We start from the raw sequence: 21,287 nt of genomic DNA on the forward strand, positions 1-21,287 counted from the left end.
AAAAGCAATGCTTAGTGTGATTTGCCTTCTTAAAACAGAAGGTATGTGCCATAATCTAGCATTAAGTGAAATCTGTGGTTGCCCACAATGCACCGTTAATGAATATGCAAATAATCTCTTTATGCCACTCAAGCCAGGCTTACATACAGAACCGCTGGTGTATATTTATAGCAAGCCTATAGCTTTACATTTTAAAGCAATGAAAATGTAAGGCTATAGGCTTGCTATACGCCAGCAGTTCTGGATGTAAGCCTGGCTTCAGGGAAATAAAGATAAAATATTCAGTAGCAGTGCATTGTGGGTAACCACAGATGTTCACTTAAAACTGAATTATCACAAATACCTTCTGTTTTAAGAAGGCAAATCACACACAGGAACAAGAGGATACACAGCACTGCCGGGAGCTACACTGTTAATTCCCCATTTCAGACAGTCTTTATGTATGCATTTAAAAGACACACATTTTAAAATGAAAGTACATCTTAAGCCAGAGGGATACGGAGGCTGCCATAAAGATTTACTTTTCAACAATACCAGTCGCCTGGAATCCCATCCAATAGAGTCTGAATCCCATACCTGAATCAAGCATGCAGATTAAAGGGGAACTTCAGCCTAAACAAAGATCTTGTCATCAAGTTACATTAGTTATGTTAATTAGAATAGATAGGTAATATAATCTCTTACCCACCCTGTTTTAAAAGAACAGGCAAATGTTTGTGATTCATGGGGGCTGCCATCTTTGTCATGGGGGCAGCCATCTTTTTGGTTGAGAGGAGGGGACAAGGAGCAGGAGACCCAGTTCCAACTGTCCTGTGTCCTGATAACCCCTTCCAGCTGCACACGCTAGGCTTCAAATGTCAAATTAAAAATGTAAAAAAAAAAAAATTGCACCAAAACAGCAGAACAAGAACAACAACATCAGAAATCCCATCATGCTTTGCACAGCATCAGGGGAAAAAAGCCTGGCCAGTTTTCTTCTGTGCAGCTAAAAATGAGGCTTGTATAAGAGAAACAAAGTTTTGATGCTGTGAAACTGTTAACCACTTCCCGACCGCCTAACGCACAGAGGCGGCCGGGAAGTGGACCCCGCAAGGACCAGCTCATGCCCAAAGGCGGCGGTCCTTGTAGGGGCATGGGCGGAGCGATCGCGTCATCCGTGACGCGATCCTCCGCCGGCGCCTGTCACCGCTCGCCCGCCGCAACATCCCGCCGGCTATACGGAAGCGCCGGCGGGATGTTAACCCCGCGATCGCCGCATACAAACTGTATAATACACTTTGTAATGTTTACAAAGTGTATTATACAGGCTGCCTCCTGCCCTGGTGGTCCCAGTGTCCGAGGGACCACCAGGGCAAGCTGCAGCCACCCTAGTCTGCACCAAGCACACTGGTTTCCCCCCCCCCCCTGCTCCAGATCGCCCACAGCACCCCTCAGACCCCCCCTGCCCACCCCCCAGACCCCTGTTTGCACCCAATCACCCCCCTAATCACCCATCAATCACTCCCTGTCTATCTGTCAACGCTATTTTTTTTATCTCCCCCCTGCCCACTGCCCCCTCCTGATCACCCCCCCCACCCCTCAGATTCTCCCCAGACCCCCCCCCCCCCCCCCCCCCGTGTACTGTATGCATCTATCCCCCCTGATAACCTGTCAATCACCCATCAATCACCCCCTGTCACTGCCACCCATCAATCAGCCCCTAACCTGCCCCTTGCGGGCAATCTGATCACCCACCCACACCAATAGATCGCCCGCAGATCCGACATCAGATCACCACCCAAACACAGGGTTTACATCTATTCTCTCCTCTAAACACCCACTAATTACCCATCAATCACCCCCTATCACCACCTGTCACTGTTACCCATCAGATCAGACCCTAATCTGCCCCTTGCGGGCACCCAATCACCCGCCTACACGCTCAGATTGCCCTCTGACCCCCCCCTTATCAATTCGCCAGTGCAATATTTACATCTGTTCTTCCCTGTAATAACCCACTGATCACCTGTCAATCACCCATCAATCACCCCCTGTCACTGCCACCCATCAATCAGCCCCTAACCTGCCCCTTGCGGGCAATCTGATCACCCACCCACACCAATAGATCGGCCGCAGATCCGACATCAGATCACCACCCAAACGCAGTGTTTACATCTATTCTCTCCTCTACATGCTCAGATTGCCCTCAGACCCCCCTTATCAATTCGCCAGTGCATTAGTTACATCTGTTCTTCCCTGTAATAACCCACTGATCACCTGTCAATCACCCATCAATCACCCCCTGGCACTGCCACCCATCAATCACCCCCTGTCACTGCCACCCATCAATCACCCCCTGTCACTGCCACCCATCAATCAGCCCCTAACCTGCCCCTTGTGGGCAATCTGATCACCCACCCACACCAATAGTTCGCCCGCAGATCCTCTCCCAAGGGCAGTGTTTATATCTGTTCTCTACCCTAAACACCCACTAATTACCCATCAATCACCCCCTGTCACTGCTACCTATCAGATTAGACCCCTATCTGCTCCTAGGGCACTCAATCACCCGCCCACACCCTCAGAATGCCCTCAGGCCCCAGCCCTGATTACCTCGCCAGTGCATTGCTTGCATCTATTCTCCCCTCTAATCACACCTTGAGACACCCATCAATCACCTCCTGTCACCCCCTAGCACACCTACCCATCAGATCAGGCCCTAATTTGCCCCGTGTGGGCTCCTGATCACTCGGCCAAACCCTCAGATCCCCCTCAGACCCCCTTCCGATCACCTCCCCAGTGCATGGATTGCATCTATTTTCCCCTCTAACCACCCCCTGAGACACCCATCAATCACCTCCTGTCACCCCCCTAGCACTCCTATCCATCAGATCAGGCCCAATACAACCTGTCATCTAAAAGGCCACCCTGCATATGACCGGTTCCACAAAATCCGCCCCCTCATAGACCACCTGTCATCAAAATTTGCAGATGCTTATACCCCTGAACAGTCATTTTGAGACATTTGGTTTCCAGACTACTCACGGTTTTGGGCCCGTAAAATGCCAGGGCGGTATAGGAACCCCAGAAACTGACCCCATTTTAGAAAAAAGACACCCCAATGTATTCTGTTAGGTGTATGACGAGTTCATAGAAGATTTTATTTTTTGTCAAAAGTTAGCGGAAATTGTTTTTTTTTTTCACAAAGTGTCATTTTTCACTAACTTGTGACAAAAAATAAAATCTTCTATGAACTCGCCATACACCTAACGGAATACCTTGGGGTGTCTTCTTTCTAAAATGGGGTCACTTGTGGGGTTCCTATACTGCCCTGGCATTTTAGGGGCCCTAAACCGTGAGGAGTAGTCTTGAAACAAAAATGACCTGTGAAATCCTAAAGGTACTCATTGGACTTTGGGCCCCTTAGCGCAGTTAGGCTGCAAAAAAGTGCCAATCATGTGGTATCGCCGTACTCGGGAGAAGTAGTATAATGTGTTTTGGGGTGTATTTTTACACATACCCATGCTGGGTGGGAGAGATCTCTCTGTAAATGGACAATTGTGTGTAAAAAAAAATCAAACAATTGTCATTTACAGAGGTATTTCTCCCACCCAGCATGGGTATGTGTAAAAATACACCCCAAAACACATTATACTACTTCTCCCGAGTACGGCGATACCACATGATTGGCACTTTTTTGCAGCCTAACTGCGCTAAGGGGCCCAAAGTCCAATGAGTACCTTTAGGATTTCACAGGTCATTTTTGTTTCAAGACTACTCCTCACGGTTTAGGGCCCCTAAAATGCCAGGGCAGTATAGGAACCCCACAAATGACCCCATTCTAGAAAGAAGACACCCAAACATATTCCGTTAGGAGTATGGTGAGCTCATAGAAGATTTTATTTTTTTGTCACAAGTTAGCGGAAAATGACACTTTGTGAAAAAAAACAATTAAAATCAATTTCCGCTAACTTGTGACAAAAAAATAAAAACTTCTATGAACTCACCATACTCCTAACGGAATACCTTGGGGTGTCTTCTTTCTAAAATGGGGTCATTAGTGGGGTTCCTATACTGCCCTGGCATTTTAGGGGGGTAAAGCCCTAGGTCCTCAAGTGGTTAAAGAAACACCAGGCCTTTTCAGTGCTGCTGAGTCGATTTTTAGTCCGGAGGTTCACTTTAACTTGTCAGACTTCAGTCAGGGCACCTAATGGGCATGCTTTTTCAAGGTCTATGGTTAAAAGTATTAGGCCTGGTGCACCCCAAAATCCGCTAGCAGATCCGCAAAATGCTAGCAGATTTTTAAACGCTTTTTGTTATTCTTCTGTAGCGTTTCAGCTAGCATTTTGCGGTTTTGTGAAGGGTTCTTGGTGTAGTAGATTTCAGATATTGTTACAGTAAAGCTGTTACTGAACAGCTTCTGTAACAAAAACGCCTGCAAAACCGCTCTGAACTGCCGTTTTTCAGAGCGGTTTGCGTTTTTCCTATACTTAACATTGAGGCAGAATCGCATCCACAATCCAAAAAATGCCTCACCCTGGGAGTATGCGTTTCTGCAAAACGCCTCCCGCTCTGGTGTGCACCAGCCCATTGAGGTACATTGACCAAGCGTATCTGCAGCCGCAAGCGGCTGCAGAAACGCTGAAAAAGCCGCTCGGTGTCCACCAGCCCTTACAGAGGCTCAGCAGGACAGCCAGGCAACTGGTATTGTTTAAAAGGAAATCAATGTCAGTCTCTATAATCGCTCTCACTTCAGGTGTGCTTTAATTAGCACAGACTAATGCAATGTTTTTAGGCCAAAGTTTAGTTCACATCAAATCTCAAATCATATTCAGGTCAGAGCACGATGTAGTTGTGGACATCAGAGCGCCCCCCTCATGTGATCTGCAGCCACTGGTGTCCCCCCAAAAAGCACATTGCATCTTCTCCCATCTCGGTTTGTCCTGATCCCTACTTCCAATAAGGACTAGAGTGAGGCTGGAAGCTCATAAGGCACTGCAGCAGGACCCGGAGAAGATGGAAAACATCAGGAGATGGCAAAGGAAGAAAGGAGGGACTAGGAAAGCAGGAGAGGAAACTAACAACCTCTCTTCTTAAAGGATACCTGATGTGACATGTGACATGATGAGATAGACATGTGTATGTACAGTGCCTAGCACAGAAATAACTATGCTGTGTTCCTTTTTTCTTTCTCTGCCTGAAAGAGTTAATATCAGGTTTGTAAGTGGCTGACTCAGGACAAGAAGTGACTACAGTGTGACCCTCACTGATAAGAAATTCCCCTTTATATCTCCTTCTTGCTCTCAGAAGCCATTTTCTGCTAGGAAAGTGTTTTATAGTTGGAATTGCTTATCAGTGAGGGTCACACTGTAGTCACTTCCTGTCTGAGTCAGGACTGAGTCAGCCACTTACATACCTGATAGTTAAAGGGAACTTCAACTGAAGGTGGCCATACACTGGTCGATTTGCCATCAGATTCGACAAAAAGATAGATCCCTCTCTGATCGAATCTGATCAGAGAGGGATCGTATGGCCACCTTACTGCAAACAGATTGTGAATCGATTTCAGCCTGAAACCGATCACAATCTGTGGAGCTGCCAATGCTGCTGCCCCCCCGCCCGTATACATTACCTGCTCCGGCCGACACGAGTCCCCTGGTCCACTGCTGTCTTCTTCTCCGCCTGGTCCCGGCATCTTCTCCGCATCGGCTCCCGGCTGGCATCTTCTCCCATCACCTTCCGCATCACCGGCATCCGCGTATAACTTTCTGTCACTCCAGTGACAGCGGAAGTTCAAATAGAGCGCCCTCAATTTGTACTTCCGCTGTCACTGCAGTGACACAGGAAGTAATGCCGGATGCCGTGATGCGGAGAAGATGCCAGCCGGGAGGTGACAGTGGGGACTCGCGCCACGGAGCAGGTAATGTATACCCGCTGTATTGCATCGGTCGCCGGGCATTGGAACGCCGACATCGACGCACTCCCGACCCGCCGGCGACCGAGAAAAATCTTCCGCACAGATGTATCGATTCGAGTCGACGGGAACGATGGATTTCGGATTTCGTTCTGTCAACGGTGTGCGCGGCGATTTCACGGCCGTTTCGATCACTGTGATCGAAACGGCCGTATTTCTGCCGTATTTCTGCGGGAAAATCGTTAGGTGTATGGGCCTCGAGAGGGATATAGAGGTTTCCTTTTAAACAATACCAGTTGCCTAACTATCCTGCTGATCTCTTTGGCTGCAGTAGTGGCTGAATCACACACCTAAAGCAAGTATGCAGCTAATCCAGTCTGACTTCAGTCAGAGCACCTGATCTGCATGCTTGTTCAGTGGCTGTGGCTAAACGTATTAGAGACACCAATTTAGCAGTAGAGTCCGGCAACTGGTATTATTTTAAAAGGTAAAATCCATATCCTTCTCAGTTTAGGTTCCCTTTAATTCCTTCAAGCAGAGAAAGGAAAAAAAAAAAAAGGAACACAGCATAGTTATTTGTGTGCTAGGCACTGTACATACACGTCTATCTCATCATGTCACTTCGGGTATCCTTTAATTCTTTGCTGAATATACTCTGCGTTTTTGGGGGTGAGGACAAGCAGATGCGTACGTTAAAAAAGGGCGCCGTGAAAAAAGGGCGCATGGTTTTAAACGATAAGCATGAATAACGTTTAAAAAATAAATTGTGCTATATTTCGTTTAAAAATAATGTTTTATAAAGTTATAAATCATTAAATAATGTGTATGAAATCGACAATTATAAAAACGTTAATCTTCCGTTTAAAAAGTGAAACGTATAACGTTTTAAAAAAAATACTAAGTAACCCTCCCTGTACCTACCCCTAACCCCTAGACCCCCCTGTTGGTGCCTAAACCTAAGACCCCCCTGTTGGTGCCTAAACCTAAGACCCCCCTGTTGGTGCCTAAACCTAAGACCCCCCTGTTGGTGCCTAAACCTAAGACCCCCCTGTTGGTGCCTAAACCTAAGTCCCCCCTGTTGGTGCCTAAACCTAAGACCCCCCTGTTGGTGCCTAAACCTAAGACCCCCCTGTTGGTGCCTAAACCTAAGACCCCCCTGTTGGTGCCTAAACCTAAGACCCCCCTGTTGGTGCCTAAACCTAAGTCCCCCCTGTTGGTGCCTAAACCTAAGACCCCCCTGTTGGTGCCTAAACCTAAGACCCCCCTGTTGGTGCCTAAACCTAAGACCCCCCTGGTGGTGCCTAAACCTAAGACCCCCCTGGTGGTGCCTAAACCTAAGACCCCCTGTGATAAGCATTAATAACGTTTTAAAAAATGTTGTGCGGTTTTTCGTTTAAAAATAATGATTTAATTTTTTTTTTTTTTTTATAATTTTTCGTTTATAAATAATGTTTTAAAAATATTGTACTGTTTTTCGTTTAAAAATAATGTTTAGAAAATTATAAATCATTAAATAACGTGTAATCATGAGAAGCAGTTATAAAACATTAAAAGTCTCCGGGCGCCGATTTTAAAACGTTATTTTTCTCAGGCGCCCCTTTTTTCCTGTTGGGCACCGATTAAACGATATTTATTATGGGAGTGAATGGCGGCGCCCTTTTTGTCCACCTGCCTCATGCGCCCAAATTTCCTGCTTCCCAAGCAGATGCCTAAAAAAAACTATAGGCAGGGGCAGATGGAGGAAGGTGCTGCACATTCAGTAGGGAGGCAGGACTACAGCCAACAGAGCAATCACTCTATCCAGTGCATACTCAGGGCCATTTTCCACTGTATACCAGCATGCGTTGAAGCGATTCCGGCACAGCTGCGATGCAAGGCACAGCTGTAGGGATTCAGATGGGCGATACAAAAAATGCAGCATGCCATCCAATTTCCTTCACGCATGCAAATCACACGGCAGCCTATTGATTTAAATAGCTGCGTATCCCTGTTTAAATATGCATGGGTGGAAATGCAGCAAATTTTCACTAGTTCAAATGGGCCCTAAAGTAATTGTTTAAGTCCTACTGAGTATGAGCAGACAGCTGTATATCACTGAGGAGGACACAAAGACCTATGAACTGGTGCAGCAGACATTTCCTTTTCCAAATTTAGCAAAAACTACAACAGCTTGTAAAAAAAAATAAAAATATATGCATAAACAAAATTAAAATAATTTAAAATGCACCGAAACTGTATAAAGTAAGGAACAATACACAAAATATAGACGTTGGTACGTAATACTGTATTGGAAGACATACTGAAAGTGTCAAATTAACAGGCTAAATAAAATCTATAGCAACACTATAGCTAATTCAAAGACTAAAAGGGGAGAGAACCTTGCCCTTGTGAGCTTACAACATATGCGCAGTGGCATTAGTGACAGACCTAGCCCGTTTTTAAACGGGCTAAGTCACTAGTAATTCTATAATGCATTATATTAACACAAATAACATTCTCCTTTATCATCATTTGCTTTTAAAGATCACTACAAACCATCCTTTCAAAAGACTGCCATGGTTTAAAGGGCAACTGAAGTGAGAAGAATATGGAGGCTGCCAGATTTCCTTCCTTCTAAACAGTACCAGTTGCCTGGCAGCCCTGCTGATCTACTTGTCTACACTAGCATCTGAATAACAACAACAAGCATGCAGCCAATCTCGTCAGATCTGACAAAGTCTAAAATACTGATGCGGTGTTTTCCCTCAAAGATTTTTTTTTACCGCAAATGTTTTATGAATAGAGCCCAATGTCACAAATGCCTGATCTGCTGCATGCATCAGGGTCTATTGCTTAAAGTATTAGAGGCAAAGGATCAGCAGGATAACCAGGCAACTGGTATTGCTTAAAGGGGGTAAAAAAAAACCCATAACATAGCAGCCTCCATGTGGCTCTCGCTATAGTTACCCTTTAAGTTTAAAGAATTCCAAGCTGCACCAAAGAAATAAAATATCCCAATATATATTGGTTAGGCCTCTTTTAGACACAAAGGCTGAACTGAACGTGTGCCAAGCACTGACATGAGGCTGTGTTACAGGGTGGCAGAGGAACGTGACATGTTGAGTCAGAGTCACACTTGAGCACGGTCATAGCTTTGCTCAATGGGAGGACCACCTGTCCAGCGCCGGTACTGAGTGCTAGCAACTGCCCAGCCGATGCAGGAGAGCAGCTAACAGTCAGCTGCCTGTGTAAAAGAGGCCTTACTATAGTTTATTTTTAGGCCTCCTTCACACTGGGAATCGCGAAACACTAGCAAAATCACTAGCATATTGCAAAGTGATTCTTCACTGTACAGGAAAACTTTTTTTTTGAGTGATTGCTGTGCAGGCTCTTTCAGTTGGAGCTCAAGCAGAGAGCCGCTACTGCATATGTGCACAGCGGCAATTGTAAATATTGCCGCTCTGCGTCCGGGGGAGCCAGATGGCTGAGCAGGAGGGGGGCCTCTTTAGGATCCAGAGGCCTCCCCTTCCGAGCTGTGTAACCCCATGGGCTTTTTTTTATTATACAGAGTTTCTTTAAATGCATTTTTACCTTCCACTATAATCCATTTTGAAATGTATGGGAATAAAAAAAAAAAAAAAAAAAAAAAAAAAAAAAAAAAAAGAAGGAAAGAAGCCTTATTTTCTGTCCTTGAAAAAAATGTGCGTCATGGCCTGGGTATTTAAAGGGGAACTGAAGAGAGAGGTATATGGAGGCTGCCATGTTTATTTCCTTTTAAGCAATACCAGTTGCCTGGCAGCCCTGCTGATCCTCTGCCTCTTATACTATTAGCCATAGCCCCTAAACAAACATGCAGCAGATCAGGTGTTTCAGACTTTAAAGCCAGATCTGACAAGACTAGCTGCATGCTTGTTTCTGGTGTTATTCAGATACTACTGCAGAGAAATAGACCAGCAGGGCTGCCAGGCAACTGGTATTGATTAAAAGGAAATAAATATGGCAACCTCCGTATACCTCTTACGTCAGTTCCCCTTTAAGGGACTTTCAGGATTTTTTTTTAACCTTCTGCTATATTAAAACAAAAACCAGGAAGCAGGGTAGTAAATAGCTAGTGATTAGATTAGTACAAAAATCTAATTGCGATCTTACTGCTCTGTGGTAGGACTGGACTTTAAAAGGATCCTAGGGCTACCTTAAAACTATGCAGCATGTCAGATTACCCTCTGCAAGCTCTGGAATCTCAGGAATGCAGCCATGAATTACCCTAGAAAAAACAGCACACTCCAAACCTCATCTACTGATGCAGGTCACCAGCTTCCAAGGCTTTACCAGGTGCAAGGGGTAATGTGCGATTAGAAAGTTTTTTTGTTGATTTGTCCATTATGGCTGTGAGGGCTTCCTGCATGTGTTGTGCCTTGTTGGGAGACATTGATGTGATGCCCACCTTACCCCCTGCCACCCAGCACTTGTAAACAAGCACAGATGCCACTGTATAGCAGATGAGAGGAAGAACAGCATTCATCATTCTCTATGGCCATAATGCTGCAAACTCTGCCTGCTCAACTACCAGAGAGACGCGCCATAGGGGCAGCTGCCATCTTTGCTTACAGTGGGTAGGCTGCAGCAGTGACACTGAGAAAGGCACATCCAGTTTAGGTAGTGCCACTGACGTTGGCTGTGCTCAGGTGTGGGGAGAACAGAGCCCACACCTTTCACTTTTTTTGTGAAAATGTCACAGCCCTCTAAATGATACCTGTAGCCAGGGTCTGGATCTGGATCTTATAGAGCCTACCTGGTCATCTCTCAGTCTCCTTGTCGCCCCCCCCCCCCCCCCCCCTCTCAGCTGCTGTCCCAAAACAAAATTTTCCACCAGCTGCATCTTCGGATCTCCAAGGTTTGCACATGTGCAGTATTCTATGGAGCTGCTCATCTTCGGAAGTACTCAGATTTTTCTGAAGCCTTCAGAGGAGACCCAAAGGCTTCTTTGTCATGAAAATCAAAGATCGCTGCAACAGGGACCCAGCACTGGAACGAGGGAACACAGAGTGTACCGGGAAGGCAGTTGGCTGATGGTGTAATGGTTAAGGGCTCTGCCTCTGACACAGGAGACCAGGGTTCGAATCTCGGCTCTGCCTGTTCAGTAAGCCAGCACTAATTCAGTAGGAGACCTTTGGCAAGTCTCCCTTACACTGCTACTGCCAATAGAGCGCACCCTAGTGGCTGCTGCTCTGCTCTGGCGCTTTGAGTCCGCAAGGAGAAAAGCGCAATATAAATGTTATTTGTCTTGTCTTATGCACAGGTGTCGAACTCCAGTCCTCAAGGGCCATAGCCATGTCAGTGTTTAGGATGGACTGAGAAACAGAGAAAAGTGTTCTACTTGATAAACCACACCTTTCCTGATTCAGTCTTATCAACTTGAGCTGTGCCAAAAATGTGCAAGGACCCTGGACCTTGAGGAATGGAATGCAACATCCCTGCTCTAAGGGATCCAGACCCTTCTTAGGAGAGTACGTAACCTTTATTTTTATTTTTTCTTTTGTAAGGTGGCTACTGGCGTACCCAATGCAGATGTTCTATTACAAATGGGACACAGAGGCATGTTCCTAGCTCAATGACATGCCTCTGTGTCCTCTCTGCTGTGCATCCCCCCTCCCCAAATCCTAATGGGGGAAGTAGCATCCTTTGCAGGAAAGGCACTCCTGCAGAAAGCCCACTCCAGCATTAGACACACCCTGTCCCTGCCTCTCTTTGCCCCCTCTGCCCTCTATGACAGTGGAGATGATGCAGCATTGTGGCCTTAGAGGCGTGGCCATCTTGGAAAAGAAGAAAACTAGGCAAGCATCGCAATATCGATACTTCACAGGACCGCCGCAGTAAAAGTTATGCCTATTGCTGTATATGTAATGCGCATAAATAAGGCGCGCTGCTATGTAAGGGAGGCAAAGCGCCGCTTCACATTAAGCTGCTTAGCTTGATGAATCAGACCCATTGACATTAAATCAGAGGGATGGAAGATCTCACCAAGAAAGGTTGTCCAAAAAGGGCTTGTATAGCTTGGAAAATAAAGCGACCGAAAGGGGACCCGATTAACATGTATAAATACATCAAAGGTCAATACAAGAGCTTGGCAGATGATCTTTTTGTCCCTAGGGTTGTGCAACAAACAAGGGGACAGCGAATGGAGGGAAAAAAAAAGTTTTTGCCATCTATTTAGAAAGGGGTTCTTCACAGTGAGAGTGGTTAAAATCTGGAATATCTTACCTCAGGAAGTAGCTATGGCAAACTCTATATGCATATAAAAAGAGGCCTTGGATGCTTTCCTTGCATTGAAGGGCATCCCCGGCTATAATTACTGCGCAATTCCTGGGAGAGTTGATCCATGGATTTATCTGTCATCTGGAAAGAATTTTTCCCTTTTAAAGCTGTCCACTAACGGTCCAATTTCAAGCGAAAAATCGTTCAAGCGATCAAATTCTGATCGGATGAAAAATCGATCACTACACCATCAACGAACCAATCTTTGCTTCCTATTATCTCAACCAACAAGAAAATCCAAATTTTGGTTTGACAAAAATCCAATCGGACGACTATTTTTATAATCGTTTGTAATCGATTGTGCCCATCAACTGAGATTATTTTCAACCAATCCAATCAGAATTTCTGATCACTCGAAACGATTTTTCGCTAGAAGTTGGACTGTTAGTGGCCACCTTTAGGCTAACTGGTCCAGGCCATGTAAAGTTTTTCACCTCCCCCTGGATCAACTGGGATATATGCAGGTTCAGGACAGTGTTGTTTTGTTTTCTTCCTGGATGAACTTGATGGACGGATGTCATTTTTAATCCAAGCTATGTTACTACACATTTTGATTGGGTGCTGCAGATTATTACTCGTCTTGCAATTACTTCTTGTTCGGTTCTCGAAGGAAAGTACAAGCAGCCACACAAAGCTTACTCACGTGTTGTTGACAATTTGCAGCCTGTCTCCCTTTTTGAAGGACAAGTCTGTTTCTGTGCGAGACTCATAATCATATAGTGCGACAAAGGTGGTGACGCCCCCTGTAGAGATGAGTAAAAAAAGAGGAGAACTGAGGACATGTGAGTTTGACTAGTTTATTCAGCTTCCCTAAATTAAACTTACAGATACAACTTCAAGTAGAGTTTCTCCTTTTGAAAAAAAGGATTTTATTAAAAGGATGCCTTATGTTAAATTATATTTGCCCCACTGTCCTCCATGCCATTCAAAGTATCAAGCGCAGCCAGAGGTGAGGTGCCCATCTCTCTGTATCTAAGATTCAGCAGGAAGACCATACAGCAAACACAGTGTATTGCCACTACATGATGGTGCCTGGGGGCGAGATCTATGGACAGTAGTGGTATACTAGCTGACACTCTTACCCCAGTACCACCATACAGAGGATGGTGAAGGACCCATGCAATGGGCAACCAGAGACTGAGTACCTATTAACATCTTCAGTTCAATGGATGTTCCTCTCTGATCCTTGTTACTCTCTGATCAATAATGTGATTATAACCATTACGGACTTTGCTCCCTGACCAGATTTGAACATTTCTTGGTTGCATGTTTGCAACACGCTTTGTCCCTGGCAGCAGTCTGTATGCATACAGTAGGGAAGCAGTGTGCCTTGTTGACACCCACAGAAAATAACGGTTAAAGTGTGAAATTTGGGCACCTGCTATTTGAAGCTGTATTTTTATAGGTGTCCAAATTTCATACATTAATTCAATATTTTCCTACGGGGTACTTAATATTTATAGTTTTTTGTGGTGGGAGAGTGTCAGTGGGAGGGGGTGTTTGGAGAATAAGGTTAGGTAGGGGGTTAATGTTAGGCGCTGAGCGAGGAATGTCCTTAAGGTTAGGCCAAAGAAAGGGGGGGGAGGGGGAATTTAAGGTTTGGCATCTGCAGGGTGGTGGTCATGGTTAGACATATAGGTAAAGGGAGGGTTCTGTGTGAGAGTAAGGTTAAGTATTATTCCAGGGCTGTGGAGTTGGAGTCGTGAAGTCGGAGTCGGGGCAATTTTGGGTGCCTGGAGTCGGAGTCGGGAAAAAATGCACTGACTCCTAATGAATTTAAACTGTAATTAAAATAGAAAATATGATAAAATGTTCTATTTCTCAGATAATAGTCATCATTAATAATTTATACATACAGTAATAGCTGTGCTTAGTCCACAAAAATAAAATAAACCAATCAAAATTAGTTACTTGTGCTGCTTCAATAAAGCAGTCCCCGTATTTTTAGTAAGTCAGATACAAATATATCTGATTGTGACTGTATATATGATGTGTACACAGGAATCTGTTATATATACTAAATAACATCTATGCTGTAAGGATAAAGCCTGATGTGTAGCCGTGTCACTAATGGAGATGGTCATTGAGATGGAAATAATTCTGCGTTGATGCTGATTTATGCAAATGTACGCACTCTTTGCTCATGAAATCAAATAATTTGATATGTTAAAATTTGGTTTGGTGACTACGAATTAAATGGTACCTGAGAAGGATGAAAAGAAGAGTTATACATACCTGGGGCTTCCTCCAGCCCCCTTCAGGCTAATCAGTCCCTCGCTGTCCACCTCCACCACCTGGATCTTCTGCTAAGAGTCTTGTTAATTTAGCCAGTCAGAGCAGTCCGGCCGAATGCCGCTTCCACAGCCAGGTGCGTTCTGCACCTGCACAATAGTGCTGCGCAGGTGTAGTACGCTCCCGGCGGCGGAGTGTGTGCAAGCGCACTACGCCAGACTGGCTCAAGTACCTGGACTCATAGCAGAAGATCCAGGTGGCGGAGGACAGCGAGGGACTGATTAGCCTGAAGGGTATGGAGGAACCCCCAGGTATGTATAAAACTTTAATTTTATCAGTCTCAGGTTTACTTTGTTACATAGTAGTACTATACTCTACATATGCACTCTCCACAGAGCTGCAGGGAATCCACTGAGAATGTTGTGCACATTGAACACAGAGGTGTTGTCTATCACCCATAAACCTGGTTCAGATTGTGCAATAGAGGAAGAATCTCCTTATTCCCCTGCAGAGTACCTGCACATCACTCTTACATGCACCCACAGTTACATTGCCTAGGGCCTGATAGATGTTCTTTGTTCCGGCCTGTACCTTTTATAAGTACTCTTACCAAGGACTAGTTTCAATCTATGACTAAAGGGAATAAATATCCTTCATCCTCCATAGCCTTCTCACTTCAGTTGTCTTAAAACTCCTAAGCGTTGGCAGTTAAGAGACGAATTTCATGTTACATACTTTCAATCAATAAGATTGTAATATGCAAATTAGAGGAGTCGGAGTCGATGGAATCCTAAACTGAGGAGTCGGAGGATTTTTGTACCGACTCCACAGCCCCGTGTTATTCAATGATATTTTACTATCTTAATTACCAATTTCAAAAAGTAGACCATCAGTAAATTTACTGATATTCTACTTGCCGAAATTGGGCACCCAATTTTGCCCTGACCTCTTGCATCCTACACTAGTATACACTTGCAGCGCCGGGGTAAAGAAAACAGGGTGTAACAACAAAGGTAGTAGTTTTACTGAATGGCAACAAGAAATAAATGCACACAAGATGCAAGCTCTAAGCCAGGAACACAAATCCAGCCCATGGTCAGCAGCTGGAGGGAGGTGGAAGAACCCAAAGCAGCTCCTGATGTGCAAAGAACCGGACCCATAAGTTGGGTCCATGTCAAAACAATCCACTTATGTGGTTCAAGGGTCAACAACACTCTCCCTCAGCACGCATAGCTGTGGTCCTACCTGTTGGTCAGATAGCTTCCCTGCCTCTTTCTCATGGCCAAGCAGGGGGAAGAGTGACTGCAGTTAGCTGAAACCAATCCTCTTCACTGACCAAGAGCCCCTTATGGCCGGCCTGTCAGTCTCTGGTAGGGAGGCATGGCTTGAGATTTACATTATTACAGATTAACAGTAACTGGCTACATGTACTCTCTAACATCAAACACACTTGGCTGGCTCTGACAGGTCCAGGTGTTGTGCTCTTCAACATGCCTCAAGAGCTTGTGAAAAATCAGCCAAGGGTATGATTTCTAAAGGAAAAAAAAAAATATAGATGACCCAATTTTCCCCATCTGACATTTAACTGCATTCTTCATCCCATACAAACAATTACTAACTTCAGGCTGTTTAGGCCTGCTCTAGATAAACTACAAACTTTCAGTATTTATCATACTACAGACAGACTAACCGGGAGAAAAGGACCTCAAAACACATGTATTTCAGTTAAAGCTCAAATTAAAAGAAAAACTAAGAGTAACTATGAGTCAGTCACACCAGGTCTACAAAAACGTGTATGTAGACCACTTAGGGCATCACTATGGTTCCTATGCATATCTATTCCCTACGCTCCACATTTAGGCCTAATGTACATGGACCTTTGATGTCAGGTTGACTTCAGTTCATCACATGGTCTTCAAATGAGTCATTGTTGAGCTCCGATGAACCCTAATTTCCCAGTAACATGCATAAGCAGAGCAGGAACTGAAGTCCGTTTGATCATCAATTGGAAATTAATGAAAGTAATATCTGTGTACACCAGGTATTACCCAGTTTACCAATAGTGATTATTACTTCTAATCACAATGAAATTGTATCTTGGTTTGTTTGTTTTTTGCCATCGATGAGGCTTTCTTTGGGTGGTACATTTTGCTAAGATTTTATTCTAAATGCATTTTAATGGGCATAATAAGAAAATGGAAAAAATAATGTGCCCATTTGTCCCGTTTATAACAATGTTTAAAATATGTCCCTTGTACAATGTATGGCGACAATATTTCATTTGGAAATAAAGGTGTATTTTTTTCCTTTTTGCAGCAATCAGAAATTACAAGCCCATTTTTGCAAAAAATTTCACTCCAACCTGAATTATCGCAAATTCTTTCTGTTTTAGGTCACTCCAACCTGAATTATCGCAAATTCTTTCTGTTTTAGGAAAGCAAACTTTTGTTTTTCTTAACATCTTAGTAAGGGGGCTTTTAGGACCATTGTAGTCCCCAATGAGTTCTGGGTCACCATGAGCTTGCTGGTTAGTCTGTGCCTCTCGGATTTACAAGCCCTACTCCATAGAGCCAAATTAATCCATGTCATGCACTGATGAGGATCAAACAATCCGAAACAGTCTGTATGCATGTTGGATTATTATGGCTCTGTACATATTAACAAGCTGACACATCATTGCATTCCAGCGGTTCTGGAGGTGTGTTTAGCTTCTAAGGGTACAATGGTTAATTTGCATATATTCAGCAGTGGTGCCTGGGAGACATCTCGAGCTCACTCCAACCTGAATTATCGCAAATTCTTTCTGTTTTAGGAAAGCAAACTTTTATTTTTGCAAAGAGAACAGTGATATACCCTTGTGACATGCATATAAAAAAAGTTGAGCTCCTAAGGTAACTATTTATGTATTTTTTTAATGTCACTTTTAATTTTTATAAAAGTGTTTTATTTTGTTAACTATGGGAGGTAAGGGGTTAATTTTAATAGGGGATTTATGCATTTTATTTAATAAATAGGTTTGGGTGTGGTTTACTATTTGGCCACTAGATGTTCCCCTCACCCGTTTATTCCTCCTGAGTAAACAGGAAGTAGTAATGCGTGTATGTATGTGGTACTTTCACTTTAATCTATGTCATAGGACTACTGGCATCTCGATCACTGATCACTTGCACCGAGATCGGTGAATGGGAACTTTGTTCCCATTCACTGATCTGTGTACTAAAGGGCAGAGACGTGAACGCATGTGGGAGCGCAGCCGGTGGGGAGATACGTATAGATCTATGCCCCTGGACCTAACAAAGTCTACGAGGGCGTAGATATACTGTCTCAAGGCTCATATGAGGGTTGCATTAAAATTTAGACCCAACTGATTAATGGGCTCACTGGCACTCTAAGTACCCAGATTATACATTAGCTCATTCCTCTGGAGGTCAATGCTCATCATTCCTTTACAAAACCAAACTTAAGAGATGCTATTCACCTACTCGTTGACAACTGACACCAAGCTGTTGGGCATAGATGCCTTGAACTCTATGACCATGCAGGGGCTTCAACATGATGTTATGGGGTTCTCAAGTAGACCCAACTGACTTCCGTTTCCTTCATTGGGAAGTATTACAAGACTGAAACTAAACACACACCCCTCTAAGGGGAGGCTGCCTCTCTCTCCCCCCAGTTGACAACTTTCCTTTCCTCGTACTGTGCAACAGCATCTCTTTATGCACCCGCCCGCTCCATTCATTTCCATGTGCAGCTCCCTACATCAAGTGCTGCACCATACAGTGGAGGAAATAATTATTTGACCTCTCACTGATTTTGTAAGTTTGTCCAATAACAAAGGAATGAAAAGTCTCAGAACAGTATCATTTCAATGGTAGGTTTATTTTAACAGTGGCAGATAGCACATCAAAAGGAAAATCGAAAAAAACCTTAAATAAAAGATAGCAACTGATTTGCATTTTATTGAGTGAAATAAGTTTTTGAACCCTCTAACAATAAAAGACTTAATACTTAGTGGAAAAACCCTTGTTTGCAAGCACAGAGGTCAAACGTTTCTTGTAATTGATGACCAAGTTTGCACACATTTTAGGAGGAATGTTGGTCCACTCCTCTTTGCATATCATCTCTAAATCCCTAAGGTTTCAAGGCTGTCTCTGTGCAACTCTGAGCTTGAGCTCCCTCCATAGGTTTTCTATTGGATTAAGGTCCGGAGACTGACTAGGCCACTCCATGACCTTAATGTGCTTCTTCTTGAGCCACTCCTTTGTTGCCTTTGCTGTATGTTTTGGGTCATTGTCGTGCTGGAACACCCATCCACGACCCATTTTCAGTTTCCTGGCAGAGGGAAGGAGGTTGTCGTTCAGGAATTCACGATACATGGCTCCGTCCATTTTCCCGTTAATGCGATTAAGTTGTCCTGTGCCCTTAGCAGAAAAACACCCCCAAAGCAAAATGTTTCCACCCCCATGCTTGACGGTGGGGACGGTATTTTGGGGGTCATAGGCAGCATTTTTCTTCCTCCAAACACAGCGAGTTGAGTTAATGCCAAAGAGCTTTATTTTGGTCTCATCAGACCACATCACCTTCTCCCAGTCACTCACAGAATCATTCAGGTGCTTATTGGCAAACTTCAGACGGGCCTGCACATGTGCCTTCTTGAGCAGGGGGACCTTACGAGCCCTGCAGGATTTTAATCCATTGCGGTGTAATGTGTTTCCAATGGTTTTCTTGGTGACTGTGGTCCCTGCTAATTTGAGGTCATTCACTAACTCCTCCCGTGTAGTTCTAGGATGCTTTTTCACTGTTCTCAGAACCATTGACACCCCACGAGGTGAGATCTTGCGTGGAGCCCCAGAGCGAGGTCGATTGATGGTCATTTTGTGCTCCTTCCATTTTCGAACAATCGCACCAACAGTTGTCACCTTCTCTCCCAGCTTCTTGCTAATGGTTTTGTAGCCCATTCCAGCCTTGTGCAGGTCTACAATTTTGTCTCTGACATCCTTGGACAGCTCTTTGGTCTTTCCCATGTTGGAGAGTTTGGAGTCTGCTTGATTGATTGATTCTGTGGACAGGTGTCTTTTATACAGGTGACTCGTTAAGACAGGTGTCCTTAATGAGGGTGACTAATTGAGTAGAAGTGTCTAACCACTCTGTGGGAGCCAGAACTCTTAATGGTTGGTAGGGGTTCAAAAACTTATTTCACTCGATGAAATGCAAATCAGTTGCTATCTTTTATTTAAGGTTATTTTTTCGATTTTTCCTTTTGATGTGCTATCTGCCACTGTTAAAATAAACCTACCATTGAAATGATACTGTTCTGAGACTTTTCATTTCTTTGTCATTGGACAAACTTACAAAATCAGTAAGGGGTCAAATAATTATTTTCTCCACTGTATACTGTTTAGACTAAAGCCCATTTCTTGAAATAAAAAAAATAAATAAAAAGTGATCCGTAAATTAGCCTTTTTGTTAGTAGTCCTCTGTGAAAAAAAAAAAAATAGAAGCTATGTCAATTGAAATGCATTGGGAGCCAGAGGGAGGCTGATAAGTGAAGAGGAGGCAAGAGGAGTTGAGACGACAGCACCCGGCTCTAGAAGAGGTATGTGACTTCTGCTGTAGCAGCTTGGCACTTGTGGAAGGTGGGGGTGGGGGGGTGGGAGGTGGTGGCTGGGTGTTCCACTGCTATGAGTCAGAAATTTAGTAGTGGACCTCCATGCTTAGAGAGAGTCAGACCTAAATTTCATTAATATATACGGTTAATAGGTTTAAATCACCAACTCACTGCACTTGTTCCCATTTACAGTACTTAGAAAAAATATTTAACACCACTACAAATGAAACCTGTAAAGACAAGTTTATGACATTCAAGGAACTGTAGCTAGGTAGCTAGATTTTAGATTCTGTGCTAACCAATGAGTTTGTGCCATCCCCTGTACTAACCTGCTAGTGCTCCGCTTCTCTGAGGGGAGGTGATGGTATCCGAAAAGTTTATCCCTCCAAAAGGTGTTAAGTCACAGTTGCCTCCAAATGGCTGATTGGCAGGCCGATTGGAGTCCAGGCTCTTGCTGGGCGTCTGGGAAGCAGACAGAGAGGAGAAAGGCGTATGGGACCCTTCAGCGATATCCAAACTGCGGCTCCGCTGGCCTGCTTCTCGTGGCTTACTCTTCGTACCGCCCATCTGAGAATAGTACAAGGTGGGACAGTCAGTGCTGTGACAGGTCAGCAAAACATTTTACCCGAACAGGAATTTGTTAACAGTACAAGCCCAGACCTCTGGAGGTTAATTAACTTAATAGAACATATAATTTATGTCATTTAAAGGAGGTGGATGTCTCTTGGTCTCCTAAATGAGGTCACGACCTGCCTGCTGAAATAAGCTAAATGTGACATTCCCTCAGCGCTCAAAGCAGAAATGTGAAGGTGGGGGGGGGACTTAATTGAGTGTCTTGGAATGTGCTGTGACGCCAAAACATGGGAGGGAAAGAAGAATAAAAGGGGAAGAAAAAGGGGGGAGGTTGGCATGGGAAGGAGAAGAGGCAGAGGAGGAATGAAAGAACAACAGGTGGTAAAAGAGACGTGATTAGGGAGCAGAATGGAGGAGGAACAGTGAACTATTCAGACTGGAAGCAGCAATGAGATACTGGATATGTCGGCTGCTGTGGGACCCAGAGGATGTGAAGCTAATATAACGTGTGTTCAGCTGACCTGAGCTAAAGCTAACTTGCTGTGACTAGACTTTTCTCCCAACATGCTACAGGATCAGCAAGGCACGCAACAAATGGCATCCATTTACCCACACTAAAAAGAAAGATTATGTCGGTTTATATGGAGATATAAACTGTAAATAAATTCAACCTAAAGCATGAATAAT

At 44.2% G+C, this 21,287-nt stretch overlaps 1 protein-coding gene across 2 annotated transcripts in view; it reads right to left on the reverse strand.

The window, feature by feature from the left end:
• Positions 1-21,287, reverse strand: part of LOC137541592 (tyrosine-protein kinase Src-2) — a 99,516-nt gene that overhangs the window by 34,372 nt on the left and 43,857 nt on the right. For both annotated transcript variants that reach the window (XM_068262976.1, XM_068262975.1), the window contains exons 2-3: positions 20,357-20,594; positions 12,831-12,930 (exon numbers count right to left, since the gene is read on the reverse strand). In XM_068262976.1, coding sequence (XP_068119077.1) covers positions 12,831-12,930; positions 20,357-20,594 — 338 coding nt within the window. The remainder of the gene's footprint in view (positions 1-12,830; positions 12,931-20,356; positions 20,595-21,287) is intronic.

Source organism: Hyperolius riggenbachi, chromosome 12 (assembly GCF_040937935.1).
Source record: "Hyperolius riggenbachi isolate aHypRig1 chromosome 12, aHypRig1.pri, whole genome shotgun sequence".
Taxonomy (NCBI): Eukaryota; Metazoa; Chordata; class Amphibia; order Anura; family Hyperoliidae; genus Hyperolius; species Hyperolius riggenbachi.